Source organism: Aythya fuligula, chromosome 5 (assembly GCF_009819795.1).
Source record: "Aythya fuligula isolate bAytFul2 chromosome 5, bAytFul2.pri, whole genome shotgun sequence".
Classification (NCBI taxonomy): Eukaryota; Metazoa; Chordata; class Aves; order Anseriformes; family Anatidae; genus Aythya; species Aythya fuligula.
Genome location: NC_045563.1, coordinates 10,580,402 through 10,597,242, shown reverse-complemented (window position 1 = coordinate 10,597,242; position 16,841 = coordinate 10,580,402). Strand labels below are relative to the sequence as shown.

The 16,841-nt window shown below is 43.7% G+C and overlaps 1 protein-coding gene across 12 annotated transcripts in view; it reads left to right on the top strand.

Annotated features, from left to right (window-relative positions):
- Positions 1-824: 824 nt before the first annotated feature.
- Positions 825-16,841, top strand: part of MARK3 (microtubule affinity regulating kinase 3) — a 63,453-nt gene continuing 47,436 nt past the window's right edge. For 4 of the 12 annotated variants that reach the window (XM_032187613.1, XM_032187614.1, XM_032187607.1 and 1 more), the window contains exons 1-3: positions 826-1,310; positions 9,015-9,053; positions 14,536-14,727. In XM_032187613.1, coding sequence (XP_032043504.1) covers positions 1,260-1,310; positions 9,015-9,053; positions 14,536-14,727 — 282 coding nt within the window. In that variant the 5' untranslated portion in view covers positions 826-1,259. Of the gene's footprint in view, positions 1,311-9,014; positions 9,054-14,535; positions 14,728-16,841 lie in introns of all 12 variants that reach the window. The other 8 variants (XM_032187616.1, XM_032187617.1, XM_032187615.1 and 5 more) reach the window with 4 other exon arrangements.

Below are 16,841 nucleotides of genomic sequence, written 5' to 3'. Positions count from 1 at the left end.
GGAGAGAGACGCAACCTCTGGGCACCCTGTGCCAGCGCTCTGTCAGCAATCAGGACAGAAGTGCCCCTCATGTGTCCGATGACCAGACAAGAGGCAATGGGCTAAAGTTGTGCCAGGGGAGTTTTAGGTTAGATGTTAGGAAGAACTTCTTTACTGAAAGGGTTGTGAGGCATTGGCATGGGCTGCCCAGGGAAGTGGTGGAGTCACCATCCCTGGAGGGCTTTAAAAAACGTTTAGATGTAGAGCTCAGTGATATAGTTTAGTGGATGACTGGTTAGCGTTAGGTCAGAGGTTGGACTGGGTGATCTTGGAGGTCTCCTCCAACCTAGATGATTCTGTGATTCTGTGATACTGAGCCAGGACATCCTGCTTGTTCCCGCTGCCTCTCCTATGCCTGGACCCAACCGCAGCGAGGCAGACCCCATCCTTTTAACACCCCCCTCAGGTGTTTTTACACATTTACGAGGTCTCCCCTCGGCGCTCCCCCCACACACACACCCCAAGGGGCCGGGCCGGGATGGCGCCGGCTGCCCGGGGAGGGGCAGCCCCCGTCCCCTCACAGCAGCACCGCCCCGCTCCCCGCCGCCTTGAGGTGTGGCAGAGCCGGGGCCGCCATGGCCCCCGCTCCGCCCCGCCGCCCTTAGCAACACGCCGCCGGCGCCGGCCTCCCCGTGGCGGCCGGGCTCGGGGCGGGCCCTTCCGGTTCATGTCGGAGCTGGGCTCGGCGCGGAGGAAGCCGGGCGGCCATCTTGGCTCGGCGGGGAGCAGGCAGGCAGAGGCGGGCGGGGAGGGAGGGAGGCAGGAGGGCGCCCACCGCCCTGCCGCGGGGCGCCGGCCTTCTCGGGGGCTATCGGGCTGGGCCGGCATGCGAGCGGCGGCCGAGCGGTGAAGAGGGGCCGCGGGGGGGACGGGACGGAGGAGGAGGAGGAGGAGAAGGAGAAGGGGAGCCCCCCGGCTTGCTCGGGAGCCCCCCGAGAGCCGCCGCCTCGCCTCGTTCTGCCGGTGCCGGCCCCATGAGGCGCCGCCGCTGAGCCCCGCGGAGCCCGGCCCGGCCGTCGGATGAGCCCGGGGCCGGCGGAGGAGGGGATCCCGGGGGGGATCTAGCTCGGCCGCCGCCACGCCGCCCCCCGGGGCTTCATGCTGGCTGCCCGCGACCCCCGGCTCCCAGAAGGAGAAGAAGAAGGAGGAGAAGGAGAAGCCCGGCCCGGCCCCAGTGCGTGTGTGCGGCCCCGGCAGCGCTGCCGCCCGAGCCCAGGAAAATGTCCACTCGCACCCCGCTGCCCACGGTGAACGAGCGCGACACCGAGAACGTGAGTGCCCGGGGAGCCCCCCCGGCCGGCCCCGCTTCACAGGGGGGGAAAATGGGGGAGCAGGGGGCAGCCCCATGGGGCTGGGGGACCCTCAGAGGGAGCCTCGCCTGCAGGGCTCTGTGCGGGGATGACGCCTCGTCACCTGCCCGGCTGGCGTTAGAAGGTGCCTTCTAACGAAATCGGCTCCCTCATTAAGCATCCCACCCCCCCTTTTTTTTTTTTTTAATTCATTTTTTCTAGACAAAGATAAGGTGTAGGAATCAGCGTTTGTTTACCAGGCTATAAGGCTGTATTAGCGATCGCACAGGTCGCATGCTAAAAAGGGAGGTGGGGGGGATAGTTGTACCGCATGAGCAGCCAGCCAAAAATGAGGCTCGGTGGGAGCCTCCCTTTCTGCACACAGAGCCGTGTTGTGGCTCCTGTGCTGAAACTCCCTCGATCCAGCACATCCCATCCAACCATTTATCCTTTTATTGCTGGGGGAAGATGTAATTGCCTATGCAGAAGGGAGGTGTCAGTCCCCGTGGTCAAAAATGACTCGATGGGTGAACTTGGTGTTTAGCTTTCTACAAAGGCTGTCTGATGGTTTTTTTTTTTTTTTTTTTAACAAGTCTGATGCTTAACTGGACTGGGGGGGGGGGATTTTTGTGAGGTCTCGGGTATGTTTTTGTCTGACATTAAAAGTGTGAACGTTGGTTAGAGATCAGAAAAAACTGTTGGGTTGCTCAGACCATAAATAGTCCAAGGAAAGTGATGGTAGCCCCATTGTTTAAAACAAGACCAGACAAAGCGTTGGAAAACATGCTGCATGGAACAATTACTGCATTACGAGGGATTTGGATTTTATTGACATAATAGGCACCTCTAACTTCTGTGATCTTTATTTGTTTTAGCACTAGATTCAACCTGCAGGCTAAGGGCTGCATTGAACAAAAAGCCAGCTAAGCATATTTGGTTGTAAAATCTCAATGAGCTTCCTGCCTTGTGGAAGAAAATAATTAAAGTACTATGTGGCTCTTCCTATGCCATGGGGAGAGGTGATGCAGCATACTTCAGAAAATACTTTACAGAGTTTATTCAGATAATTATTTTAGTCTAGAAGCAAGCCTGGCTGAGGTTTTCAGGCTCCACGTAAATGCATGGAGGTCACCCAGTAAATCACTTTTAAAACTGTTCAGATCGGGTTCTCCAGTGCAGTTAACTCTGACTCCACTACAGGTAACGCGGTGGTAGGAAGGCTTAGCATGTGCTTGAGGAAATACGCGGCTCACGAGCTGTGTGTTCTCCCACTTGAAGTTAGGTTTTACATATCCTCCACTTAAGGCACCTTGTTCGCACTTCAGAATATTGGTCTAGCACTCCTCTTTGGTAATCTCCATAATTTAACATGCAGGGATTTTCTTGCTTGCAGATGGATAGCCTCAGGTTTTGATTAAGGCGTATCTTTCAACTGCAGTAATTTGGGCTGGTGGCCACAGGAATACCTGTAGGTATTGGTATTGACAGAGAGTGATTAATCTGAGTAATTGCCAGATCTGTTGAATCGATGCCACGGTACAGTGCTGTATCCCTCAGAAAGCAGGCTCTCATGTTTTGACCATCAGGCTCACATGTTTTGACAAATTCACCAAAATGTATCCTGCCCTGCCTTGTTTACATTGAAATCCACCTTTAGTCTGCCTGAATTGCTGCTACAGCTGGAAATGGATACAAAATTACCCCGGGTCTGTTTTTTCTTTTTAAATACAAAATGTAACACTCTTGATGCTTCCAGTAATTGTTCTTCCACCCCAAAGCTTGATGTGCTCTTTTGGCAGGTAAATTGAGCCCTTGATATTCTCTCACTTGAGAAGTTGGTTAATGCTCCTAGGGCTCTTTGAAGCTCAGGTGGGAAGAGGCTTAAGAAGTGCCAAAGCATTCAGCCAGCCTTTGGGCTGTGGTCAGGGAGCCCCTGAACGCCTTCTCGCTGTTGGGAAGGTTACAGCTGCTGACGAAGCCTTGGCTGGTGTTGAATCTGATTCAAGTGTACTGATCATAGTTTATCCATGCCTATACTTGCAGTTCTGAAAATGAAGTTAGCCTCCAGAATGATGGTGAACATAAATTATCGTTGCCTATGCTTGCACTTAACCACGTTCAGCAGTTGGCAGTTCCTGTGAAGTAGTCATGGTCTAATTGTCAGTACTTTTATTTATTTTTTTTTTCTTTTAAAGCAGTGTATGCCACTTCTTATCGAGACGCTTCATGCATACGCTGCTGAAGTGGAAATACTGTCACAGTGACTTTTCCCCAAAGCCACTAGCAGCTATCAAGCCATTAGTGCCTTTGAGATTAAAGAATTTGGCTACGAGTCACCTGGTTTTGAGAGGAAAGGCATCCCAGATGATCTGTGATCATCGGAACTTCACACTTGGACAGTTGGAAGCTGGCTGTTTGCCTGCAAACGAGCTGGCTCCTCACCACAAAGGTGGAACAACTCCTCGCTGGTGTTGTCGCTTACAGCAGTGGCTGCTTAGGGGACAGACACGAAGGAGAGGGTCAGATCTTCTCTGTCATCTGCAGAGTGACATCAGGCCTGTAGGAGAAGCAACAGAAGCAGCGGAGACCTCCTTTGTCCAAAACCAGGAGTGAAGGTAGATACAGAAGAAGGACCTTTAGGTGACAGAAGAGTGAGTAAACCTGTTTCACTAGTGATGAGGAAAAGAGGAGATGGATGGAAGAGGAAGGAGTGTGGAAACACAATGGAAATGAAGATAGATGGTGGAGAACAAAAGATAATAGGAGGCATGGAGGAACACACACAGCAGGATGGAGGACAACCAGTGACAAAGAAATAGGAGCAGAAGGAGCGAGGTTTTGGACTGTAGGACAAATATTCATTAAAGAAAAAATCCAGGAGTGGCAAGGCGATAGAGAACTGTAGGTAGAAGGAAGGAAAGAGAAGTGGTATGGAGGTTGGTTTGTTTTTTATTTTTTAACAGCATGAAATAAAAAAAGAAAAAATGTAGGCTAAAGAGTTTAATTTTAATTTGTGTTCATTGCACAGCTGTTTTTCTGGGGGGAAAAGGTAACTGCTTTGAATATTAGTTCTAGACCAATCTGAATTGAAAATGTAAGTAATTTGAGTAAAAGCAAGACTGAAATACGCTCTTATCTCCATGACTGTGCCTAATGTGAAAAATTTGCTATTGAAGAATGCCAGTGTGATGGCAACTGTGCTTGTACAAGCCTACACAAAAGGATTCTGTGCACTGAAAGTATCTCATTTATTTTTTTATTTAAAAAAATAGTAAAGATTAGATTCAAAAATTTACTTTTAAGATACTGCGAAGGTTAGCATTACCTCCTGATTTATTACCAATTAGATATGAAATGCATTAGAGCATTTGCAAAGAGTACACAAGCTTGCATTATTCTATATATTATTTATCAGACTTCTCCTGTTACAAATAGATCTGTAATCAGAATGTTTTCTTCCGTAAGTGATTTTTTTTTTTTGTAAGGGGGTTGAGGAAGTGTTCCTGTGGCCAAGAGTTGTGGTAGACTTTCTTCTACAGAGCCAGCTACCTTGTCTCTTATTTTTCACCAGTTATAAAAGTTCTGTTTTGAATTAGATTAAGTGAAGGTGGCAAAATAATTCCTAAAACATATTTTATTCCTAGTTAATCTGGGATGCATTTTTTCCCTATTTTTATTATTTATATTTTATTTTTATTGTTTTCAGAGAGCAGGAAATGGTTTTGGTGGCTTTCTTAGTGCCTGCGATACCTGATAGGCTCAGTGCTGCAGTGGTTGTACTCAAAAAAATACCTGATCAGGTGGTGTGATACTGCACTTCACTGACTGCTAGCATTTTCACGTCTTGAAGGGGGATGGTTTGTTCTTCAGCTCTGCTAAACAATCTGTGCTCTATCGTTTAATCATTCAGTTTCACTGTCAGCTTGACCAGGGTAAGGCTGCTGCAGGAATCAGCCTTGGCTGCCTCTTCCCACCTGTGGTTTGTGTTGGCAGTAATTATCATGTAGCTGTACAACAGGTCTGGTCAGCTCCGTGATCTGCCTAAAACTAATCCTCCAAAAAAAAAGTGGTTTTATCCCCATTCTGTGTGGCTGCAAATGCTGACACAAAGGAGAAGATGGGATTTACCGGTTCAGGTGGGAAAGGCTGGAAACACTTACTTGGGTTTTGTTTGCTTTAAGCCAGTCATAGTACAGCACCTAAAGGCTAAGATAACTTAAAGTAGGGGTTTTAAAAAGAGTTGACTGAGTGGTGCGCCTTTCTCAAATTGCCTTTCTGGGAACTATTTTTTTTTTTTTTTTTTTTTAAATGTTATTTCAGTAGCTAAGAAAACTAAGCTATGGAACCTTACCCCAGAAGGAGCTCAGACTTTGTGTTCCTGTGTTTTATCAAATGTGACTCACACGGTGACCTTAGAAGCGGTCTGCACAACAGAACACAACTACAGAAATTACTGAATGAAAATAAAAAAGAGGAAATATGGTTTTCAGTACACTAAACTTGGTAGACTTCTTTCTAGGCTTTCTTACCAAATCATTTAATATCCTCACCTGCCCAATTCTCTGTTTTAATTCTAGCTGAGAAATGCTCCTGTTGATGTAAGCAGGCAGCTCCCATTAACTGCACATCTCAGGTGACTTCAGCCTAAGGAATTTTAAGAGCAGAGGCATTTGTCTTTCTAGATCTCCATTTCATCTGATACAGAAGTAGCATGTGTCTGCAACTTCCTCTTCTCAGTCAAGTAATGCTGCCTTGTGGATATGTCAGCCAGATCAAAAACGGAGGTCACCTTTTTTTTTTTTTTTTTTTTTGGCTTGTGGCCTGTCCAGGTCGTCTCCCCTTAATGCGGAGATCACCTGCCCCTAAAAATATGCAGAGTGGGCATGGCAAGTAGGTGCCTACTGCTGATAAAAGGTAGACCTGTGATAACTCTGCAGTGAGCCTCCCAGATTCAACCCTTAGGTATGTAAGTTCTTGGCCCGTACAGCAGCAGCTTGTTGAGCTCTGTGTGTGTGTGTATACATATAAACAAAAATTAACTTTCAAATAAAATTTGTTCCTGCAGGGATAAAGCCTAAACAAAGTTTTCTATCTGCGAGCTCAATGTGGTCTTTGAAAACCAACCGTGAGGTTTTTTTTTTTGTTTAGCATGTAATTACTGACAATGATGATTCTGGAAACAACTTAGTTGGCAGTATTGTTGATGAAGGATAGAGTATGGTTGGCTCTTCAGCTATTATTCCCCCGGCTGATGTCAATAAATATCCGTTTTAATCAGCAGTAAAGAAACTTTGGCTTGAAAGATATGGTAAATGTCAGATCTTGATAATGTGAAGCAACAAAAGAGCTTTTAGAAAGCTTTTCAAACCAGCCCCAGCCTTATCTTTTTGACTGTATAAGCAGGATTTCTTCACTGTTGTGTGGTTCAGCACTAATCACAGAATTGCAAATTCCCTCTTTCATACGCTGCATAGAGTATGAACCCAACAATATCGAATGCATCAACGCAGCGTGTGGCAGGGAGAGCTGCAAAGGACTCCGCATCTGCGACGGGAGCGTCTTGCCTTTTCCACCAGCCCTGTCCCTGCCTGATCTGTAGGGTCAGCTCTGTCTCCGCTCTTCACGCAGGTTTTGGGATCATACAAGTGAGCCTCTTGTTCGTGGCATTCCCTTTCTAAAGCAGCAGTCCCTGCTGGCAGCCTCCATCAGGCTGCCCCGTGCAGGGAGGTGGGTTGCTGTGCTCGGCTGGGTTTGTAGCTGCCTGGTCCTGACACATTTCTCTTTTTTTCCCTCTTTCTTTCCCCCTTCCCCCACACAGGGTATTGGGCATGTGTGCCAAGAGGTATGGTCTGTGTGTGCTAAAGATGGTATTTACTCTCCAGGTTCTCCCTTTAAGCTGCTTGTTTGACAAATATGACCCAATTAAAGCGGCCGCTCGTTTTCATGAAGTGTCATACCAGTTAAATAAACGAGTACAACGGGCTGAGAACTGGGCAGTGAATCCTTCCCCTTCTGACAATGGAAGCATCCAAATTAGCGTTTTCTCCCCTTTACCAGCTCTAATGCATTCACAGAAGGTCTGTTTATCTCTCTTGCTGAGTTCTGACCCTCTCAATTGTTCCACTTGATCCCGGCAACCGTAATGGTTATCACTTCAGTGAATAAATCTGCCTTTGTGGACTGGTAACTGGAGTGCCACCTCGGGTAGTATTTTCCTTTGTAAGACAGCATTTAAAATTTCATGAGATGGAAGCCATGACTGTGCCTCCTTAAGATTGATTATGTAGCCAGCCAGTTTGAAAGCTGTCTTTTAATGATATGTGCTGGAACCAAAGAATTGGTTACACAAACATAAGCAGACAAAATCCACCTCCCCTGGTGTCCTGCCTCATGCTCTGGGCTATGGCAGGAGGGAAGTAAAAACCAGGATAAGCACAAAATATCCTTACCTGCTATCTTTCTACTACATTATTTTCCTGTATTTCCTATCTTTTATAATAATTTAAAATAAATCACGATTTAAGGATTCCCTGAGCAGTGATTTGTATTTAGACAATTGTGGCAAAACGTCTGCTGTGAACCCTCTCGGTGGTTACTAGAAATTCAAGTCTTTGTTTTGACTTTCCAGTAGAATTCCTTCGTAAGCAGTTGCAGGATGCCTTACTGTGCTTTTTCATGGCTATATCTGCACAATAAGACACTCCCTCTGTGAATATTTTTAGGGCTAACCTCTTTTCTCTTACACTGAGTAGTACTCAGCAGTCTGTGTGTTATTAAATATTTTAGTGATAAATGCAAAGTAAAATACTGTCCATTATTAGGATGGGCTGCAGTGAAATTAGTCTTCAAATATTTAATTTAAAATATATTGGTGTTTTAAAAACCTGTGATTTATGTCCTGATTTGTTGTTCTATAAATGAGTGCTATGAAAGGTGTGGGGGGTGAGAAATTCCCATGTATTTATATGTTGTGCCCAGGTTCAGGTAATGAAGAGATTTTCTCAGTGTTTCAAATGTTCACCATGTCCTGGAGTGTTTAGATTATTCACACTGTAAGGGACAGGCTTTAAAAATATTTTTTTTTCTTAATGTAAGTAAAAATGCTCAATCTGATGAGACTGTCATGGTTCTTGCTAGTCTGACAGCTCTCCAGGAAATTCTGTGATATAATTTCATAGCATTTCATACAAGTGTGATAACAGCTAAGGTAATGAATGTTCCTACAGATTTTTGTAAGATTAATTTTTCATAGTTCAATGGGTTGATCAGAAGGTAATTTTCACCATTGTGTACTGCTTTAAAAATATTGATGCTGCTTGTCTTCCCTGGTTTAGAAAGAACGCTTCCTATTTACTATCAATAAACACGGATTTCTGCATGTCTCGGCCATTCTAATTTCTTAATGTTTTTCAGCTCTTCACATGGATATCAGAGGGTCTCTTCCAGGTGTTTTCTCAGCTGTTGGCACCACCTTAAATATTAGAAGAACTTTGACACTAGTCATCCCCTGTCCTGTGTTTCTAACGCTCTGGATGTTCAGAAACCTCTAAACATGCAGTTACTGGATAAAGCTAACACCTGCCAAAGAGATCTCGGTTACCAGCACCTTCATACCTCATTTGCTTTTTACTTTCTTTTCTTTTCTTTTTCTTTCTCTTCATGCTAATCATTATCTGGCTATGAAAGGATGTCGGCTCATCATTGGGGGAAGGCTTTTGCGACAAGGTGGGTTTTGTGTTGTGTTCCAAATATAGTTGGTCTTGGGCTCAGCCCCTCCCTCGCAGCAAGGTCTCTCACGAGCGGAGATGTTTTACTTCATTTCCGAGTCCTTCGGGGTTGAGTAATACCAGGGTGGGGTTGGGGTGGGGGGGCTGGGGAAGAACGCGTGTTTCTGGGAGAGGTTATGTCATTGGCTTGAAGTTTTTAGTTATTTTTTAGAGGACCCTCCCTCCTACTATGTGCAAAAAAAAAAAGTCTTTGAAGTCTTTAAAAGATTTTAAAATTGAACTTGATGCATACCAGGATGCTGAAGAACATGCTGTCTTGCTGTGAATGGAATTCAGAAGACTTTTCTTAATAAAGAAAAGAAAAAAGAGAGACACTGGCTAGCCCAGGGCCATACAATGTACACAGTCTCCTTGCTTCAGTTCCCATCTGCAGCATAGCAGTCTCCCCTGCATTGACTATTGCGTGAAGAGAGGTATTTTGGGAATCCCCCAGGCATGGTGTCACAAGTGTTATGCTTACAATGAATGCGCATCCAAAGAGATGCTGCTCATCTACCACAAAGTATAGAAATGTATTTAAAAAAAAAAAAAAAAAGCTTGTTTCAAATATTAGGCTTTTAAAGTAAAACCCCTTTCTCGTTGAAGGCTTTAGCCCTACAAATGTGGACCAGGTTAAAAAGTACGAGGCTGAGCAGAATCTAGGCGTTGGTGGGTTGAGGGAGGCAAAATCTGCAGCGCTGAGGGTCTGCTTAGGGAAAGACAAATGGCCCACATCTTGATGAAGAGGGCAGGGGATGCTATTGCTATTTCTTTAGGGCGAGGTAGGAACTGTTAATCTGTGGTGGCAGTTTTGCTGCCTCAAAGTAGCTGCTGAGGAAGCTACCCTGGGAAGTAGCCAAGTACAGCCAAATGCTGTGCAAGCCAGTGCCTGACTTGAACGTTTCCTGGACCATCTATATTTGTACTTTTTGCCTACACCATTTAAGTTTTCTTCCCATCTACCTGCCGTGGCTTCTCAAAAATGATTTGGGTGGGAGCAGCACTTTTTGCTGGGTTTTGAGTTTATGCCTTTTAGTACCGTATGCTACCAAGGCCTCTTCTTCCTTCATTTTCATAAGTTAAAAATAAATAAAAGTCCATGTTGAAACTTGGAGGTTGTTTTCTGCAGTTTTTAGGAAGTTTGCTGTTCAACGTAATGATTCCGTATTTGACAGAGGAAGGACTTGCTGATGGATTTACTTAATGTGAAGTGAAATAAAAGTCCAAATTAGAAATTCCTGTAAATGGACAGATTTCTACAGAGCTGAACGCAGCTATGAGCAAGTCAGTTGGAGAGAACTGAACTGCTTAGGAACACACAGCTTGATATTCAAGAAACACAGCTGAAAAAGGTCATATTCTTGAAAAGAAATAATCAGAGTTGGGATGGAAATGCAAACCTCCATACAAGGAGATTGTGTTAAATTTATCAACACTAGTCCAAATAAGCTCACAGCTGTTAATTCTTCCCTTTAAGTGCAAAGCTAGAAAGCATGAAGAAAATGATAGGACACAAGAATTCATTCCTCTACAGAGGACAGTGAAGCTCCCAAGATGTGTTAATTGGCGTGTTTTGCTACATACAGCAGAGTATGTTAGTATGGGAATATGTTAATGTAGGAAAATTCTGTCATTCTGGGATGTCTTTTACCACGTGTATTGTTTATGCAGGGTAGAACATGAATAAGATCAGGTCTGAATAGTCTCTGCACAGATTCCTTGGTTGGGAATACGTCGTACCCACTGCCCATGTCTGAACTGCACCACGAGGTAGCTCAGGTCTGACGGTTGTTAGTTCAAGCACAAGGCAGCAGATAATGTTTTCTGGTTTCTGTGTGGTTTAAAAGCTGCCTTCTCGTTGAGTCCATGTGCTGGGGAGCTTAAGCTAGGAAGTAGTAAGCCCTGCATGGAGGTAGGCTTGCTCTTGCTAAAGTGTGTGTGCCTGTACTGCGTGCCCAGGTGTGGAAGGGCTCTAACCTGAGCAGTTCTGCTGTACAGGGCATCACACGACATGATTGCTGGGGGTAGCAATGGAAGAAGACGTTCACATCTAGCATCAGCAGTTGCTGCTTTTTTTTCTAGCTGGTCTGAATAATGTGACGCTTGAAGGTACCAAAGGAACTGGCAGAGGAGTTGTCTGCGTTGCCTGTCGCAAGGTTTGGTAGAAGTCTCAGTTTGGGGAAGCACAGAGGGTTGGCACTGATTTGCCACTGCATGTAGGGATGAAGAGGATGGCCTGAGCGACTAGCGCCAGCCTGGCATTAATGGCATGCAGAACAGTGACGTTGTTGGTACAGGATTTCACTGGCTTCAGTAGTGCCTTCGGCTGGGCAGTTGGTCTTGTCGATCCTCTCCTTGAGAATGCTCGCTTGGTAGGCGCTTACCCAGTTGTCGTGGGTCTCGAGATAGTGTTGAAACCAAGGAACTGTTATCAAGCGCTTGCATTTCTCCTGGATCTTGTTATGGATGCGCTTTTTGTTTCTGTGCCTTTTATCAGTGGTTTGGAAGAATTGTGTACTGCTGCTCGAAAAACTAGGATAGAGATTGCTAGAATATTAAATAGGGCAGCATGGCAGATCACAGGAGCACATCATCAGCTCTGTGTGTCAGGAAGCTCTGTATTTCACTACAGCCCAATGTACCAGCATTCCTGGTTTCTCACATGTATGAAAATTGTGCTGAGGGACTGGGAAGCAATAACTCTTTTTAAGAGTCGGGGTTAGTTTGAGGTGATCAGATACAGATGCCCTTCAGCAGAGCATTGAACAGAAGATGTAATCTGTGCTTAATCCTCTTGCGACTGCTGTCGGCATGGCTTGTCCAAGTTCTGGCACAAAACCTACAGAAAGATGTTGGAAAAATTGGAGATGGTACTTAAAAAAAAAAAAAAAAAAAAAAAATACAAGAAGTGTTTCCTAGTCATTAATTATTCTTACAGCAGTCTGTTTAGGGAGTTCAGTGTGTATATATATATATGCATATATATATATATATATATCTTATTAAAGTGAAGGGGTCTTGTGACCAGAGTAATTAAGTGCTATATTGGAAGTAGAAATCTGGTAACAATGTAATAATGAGGCCATAAAGACAAGCTAAAGCCAGATTGATACTAAAACATTATACGCACCACAGTTTTTGTTCTGTTTTTTAATAGTAACTATTGAAACAATTTTCCAGGAGTTGCCGTAGCCTTCCTATCCGTAGTATTTCTTAAATGAAATGAATGTCTTTTTAAAAATAATTTGATCACAGCTGTTGCACTCAAATTAACAAACCAAGGAACTTAAGATGCCAGAGTGTGTGGTCACAAGGTTACATCAGGTTATTAAATATTGTGAACTTGCCAAGTGTCATGCAAGCGTGTATTTTTTTCACTTGTGTCTGTACCATGGTTGTTGGCTCTTCAGTTCTGATCTGTCATCCCTTTGCTGCAGTGATTTGTCAGACTGGGTGCTGCTGTGTGCCATGGTTCTGGCTGTTGGGTTTCAGCAAGAGCAGGAGTAGGAGAGTTGCAACTGGCACAAAAAGGAGTTAGAAGGATAGGTACCTGGATGGGGCCCTTTGGGGCTGAAATAAGCACCACGGGAAGCATTAGAAAGAACAGAAGGGAGTGCGGGACACATGGAGGTAACATTGTGCTGCTGAGTATGATACAGGCCTCATGGAAAGGGAGAGAGCTATTGCAGTGTTGGGGAAATACCAGGAAAGGCTACGGTACAATGCAGAAAGTGTACGTAGTCATATAGGAAATGTAGGGTTTGTTTAAGAAACAGGACAGCATGCTTAGACAACTCGAGGAGAAATCACCTCTAAATGCTGTTATTGAACATTCTTGTCTTGTAGGCTAATGTATCTGCTCTATTTTGTCTTGAATTCCCATAGTAGAATAGATGTGGAACAAAACATACTTGGTTCTGCCAGTGGATAACAAGACAGATATCGCCAATACAAGCTCAATATAATCTCACCCTGGGTTATGTGGTTAAAGACCCTCTTCTCTAAAGGTGATGCTTTACAGAAAAGTTGAAGCCACCTATAATATATTGCAATTAAATAGGTCACTGGGCACATTGATTGGTATTCTTGTTGCATATTGATGTAACAGATACCTAATAATGATGTTTTTCTAAATAAGGGGGTATTTGATACTGAGGCACTGAAACAAATAGCACTTAACTAGCCCTCTAAATACTTAGGACTATTTTGAAGGAACCTTGAAGTTTTGTCTTCTAAACTGAGCTGTGTTCTTGGGTAGAGTTCAGACAGAAAGTAGGGCTGCTTTGGCATTTGGGTTGTAGCAAAGGTTTAACTGAGGCTAATGCTTTAACTTCTTGATGAATGCTGTTGCTTCAGAGAACTGTATAATCAACGAAAAGAACGAGCAGAGAGAGCTGGAAAACTTAACATTTCAAGAGGGAAGAATTAAACAGCAATATCTTCTGCTTTTTGTCCTGAACCTCCTCTGGGTGTCTTCAGGCAGGCAGCACGATGCGGGAATTCTGGGATGGCAGTAAATTTAGCATGTCATCTCTGTGTAGCGAACACTTGCTCCACATTTGCAGGCTACTGAGCATTTCTGAGTAGTGCTTTAATTAGTGAATGTGGTGCGGAGACCTCAAGCACGAGCTGAGAGCTGAGGGACACGAGGGGCACCTGCTCTTTCAGAAACAGGCTTCCACCCAGGCAAGGAAAAGGGACTTTGCTGTTACCCCAGCCATGTGATCTGATGAATAAATAAAGAATATTATGGATATCTACCCAATCTTTTTACAATTAATAGCTGTTCAGAGAAGCTAAGAGGAAGGAACTTAACAGTTTCCAGGCAGCGTCTCAGGTCTCCCTATCTGATGCTCAGCCTGTTAATATCCGAGGTTCCTTTAGACTGGGTGAGATTTCTCCCCTTGTTCTCAGGCTGTCTTGAGTATTTTCAGTCATTAAGTTTTGTAGGAAAGAGAATCCCAGCAGAAGAGAGAAAAAACACCTCTCAGAGAGGAATTTTATTTTATCAGCAGTACTAAAGTGTCCAGTAAGGATGAACCTTCTACTGTCTGCTTGTGGCAAAGCTTTGTTCGTGTCTCCTTGCACAAAGCTTTCCTGCTCTAGTTGGGCAAGGTAACTCAAACAGGAGATAACATCAAACACCTCGGTGTTCCCTGACTCTGATTCTGCACTCCGTGTATGCTAAAAATGCTTCCCTGTTCCTGCAGCTCAGCCAAAATTGCACTTGCTCTTTCCCAGGTTGTGGAATAAATAGTGTTAAGAAGTGAGAGCCTCCCTGTCCACCTTACAGCAAAGTTCAGTGAGAAGCTGAAGTTTGAGCTGGATCCTTTGAAGGGTTTTTCAAATGAGTAGTTAATCTATTTGCATGTTGTATGCTGCTCATTATTGATGTCTTTTTCTTTATTTCTCAGCCTTATCTGTGTATGTTTGTATTGCAGCACACGTCCCACGGAGATGGACGGCAGGAAGTTTCCTCTCGAACTGGGCGGTCCGGAGCTCGTTGCAGGAATTCTATAGCTTCCTGCGCCGATGAGCAGCCGCACATTGGAAATTACAGACTCCTCAAAACGATTGGAAAGGGGAATTTTGCAAAAGTAAAGCTGGCAAGGCACATCCTTACAGGCAGAGAGGTAAAGTGGTGTGAGTGTAAACAACAGTGAATTGCAGTGGGTTTGCATATTCTCTCAGAATGGTCTTGTCCAAGTCTGTGAACGTTTAGCACTTCTTACTGGACCTACTGTCACTGATGCAGGAAAAAAAAAATCTAAAAAGAAAATCCAGTTTTCTATTTCTGATGACCCCAAAACAACTCCTCTTGAAAATGGTCTCAGATTTGCAAGTCCCTGCACTTCGGAATTGTGTTCAAGTTTGCTACTAGAATTCTCCGCTAAATCCTCCGTTCCTGAAAAAGGGCTAAATATATTAAATAAGCTAAGTATATTAAATAAGCAATATAATAAACTAAATATATTAAATAAACAATTAAATAAGCTTGCTGGAAAGATTGCTTCTTGGTGTTGTTACACTGCAGAGCTGTAGTGGAGGTGAAATTAGGAATGGCAATTAATACACCTTATTGATTATTCTTGATCTAAGTAGCCTACCCACAGTATTTCCTGGACAGAGCCACACACCTCCCAGTTCTGCTGGTGTCTGCAGTGCTAGGCTGCCTTGGGAAGACATCCCAGTTTGTTTGGGGCTGGTTTGTGGGTCTGCTGTTCGGTTGTGTGGTAAAGACAAGCTTTCTCTTGTATCTCTTCATAGTGTCTAACTCAGCCCCATAATTAGTTTCTGCATGCTGCTGTAATGTAATTAATAACTTGTACCTAATGATGGTTCTGATTTGGTGAGCCATATTGCTGTTTGCTTGTTAGAGCAAGGTGTAGCTTGGTGCTGTTCTTATTAATAGCAGCACTACATGCTGAAAAAGAGGGAGAAACTTCTTGTTGACCTAGTCTTGACAAGTGTGTCTAATTAATTAAACGTTTGTTGATATCAGCAAAAATCTTTAAAGAAAGCTAAGTAGTTGACTACAGCACTTTAACCCTGGAAAAAGAAATTCCCCTAAAGTGGAATCCATAGGAGGAACTGAGGAGGTATCATTTTGCAGGAGTTGCTGAGAGGGATTTTTGATTTGATTTTGTTAAGCTGTCAGTTCTGGTGATCAGCAGTTGTTTTCTGCTGTTAAAGGTAGTGCTCTTTTCTAGATAGAGTTTACAGTTAACTGCTTTCCACTTAAATTTCCTTTTTTAATGATACTTAACACAGGAAATGCACGGTTAGTATTTCTTTGCTGTTTTTATAGGTATGGGTGTAGGAGAGAATCATGTGGCCTGTTTGGGGCTTTGCAAAAATTTTGTTATGGTTTCTTTTCTTTGTGCAAAACTGTGTGTTGGCCTCCGTCTTGTTATTGTTTGAAATTCCAACAAATCAAGTTATGGTGTAAAATCTTTGACAAAACTTGGAAAGATTTCGATATGAAGTTTCTGTAATTCTCATGGGATAGATGTCATTCAATCAATTAAGAGCATAAAAACTTCCAAGGATCTGGCCATTGGTCCAGGTTTCCTTTGGAGGAAACAAACTATTTTTACAGGAGTATCTTGAAGATATTTTAAACAATATTTCTAGGAGAGATGTGCAAAAGTTTCTCCTACTAGCTGAACTATTGATAGTTTTCATATTTTGGATGTGTGTGACCAGGATTCTTCACAACATGCTGGATAACTATTTCCCTGGTGTCATTAATTTATTCTTGCCCCTACAGAAATATTAATCTGATCCATCTTTGGATTGCGCTCACATTTTTTCGTAGCTGGCACACTGATGTTTGGTTTGGTTGTGATCATCACCAGCACCTTGTACTTTGCTGAATCTCACTTTCTTTGCTGGTTTTCATCTCCAAGGTTGTTTGTATCACTTTTCCAATGTATGTGACAGTGCCTCTTAATAATTAAGGTTGTTGAAAGAATTATGGTCTGACTTCCCATGTCAAGGCCACTGATACAGATATTAAACAAGATCGGTCACAAGTCTGATCCTTGAAAAACTCTTACTCATTTATTTCCAACCTGGTATCTCTTTACCCAGTTGTGGTTTTTGTTAATTAATTGATCTGGGCACATTTCAGCTTATCTAGTTCAATAATTTGTGTCCTCCTAAATGAGCTTTTACGATAGTCAAGATAACCATACCTGGTGTGTTTCCATCAAGCGCAATTAACAGTAGGAAAGTAGGTTGCATT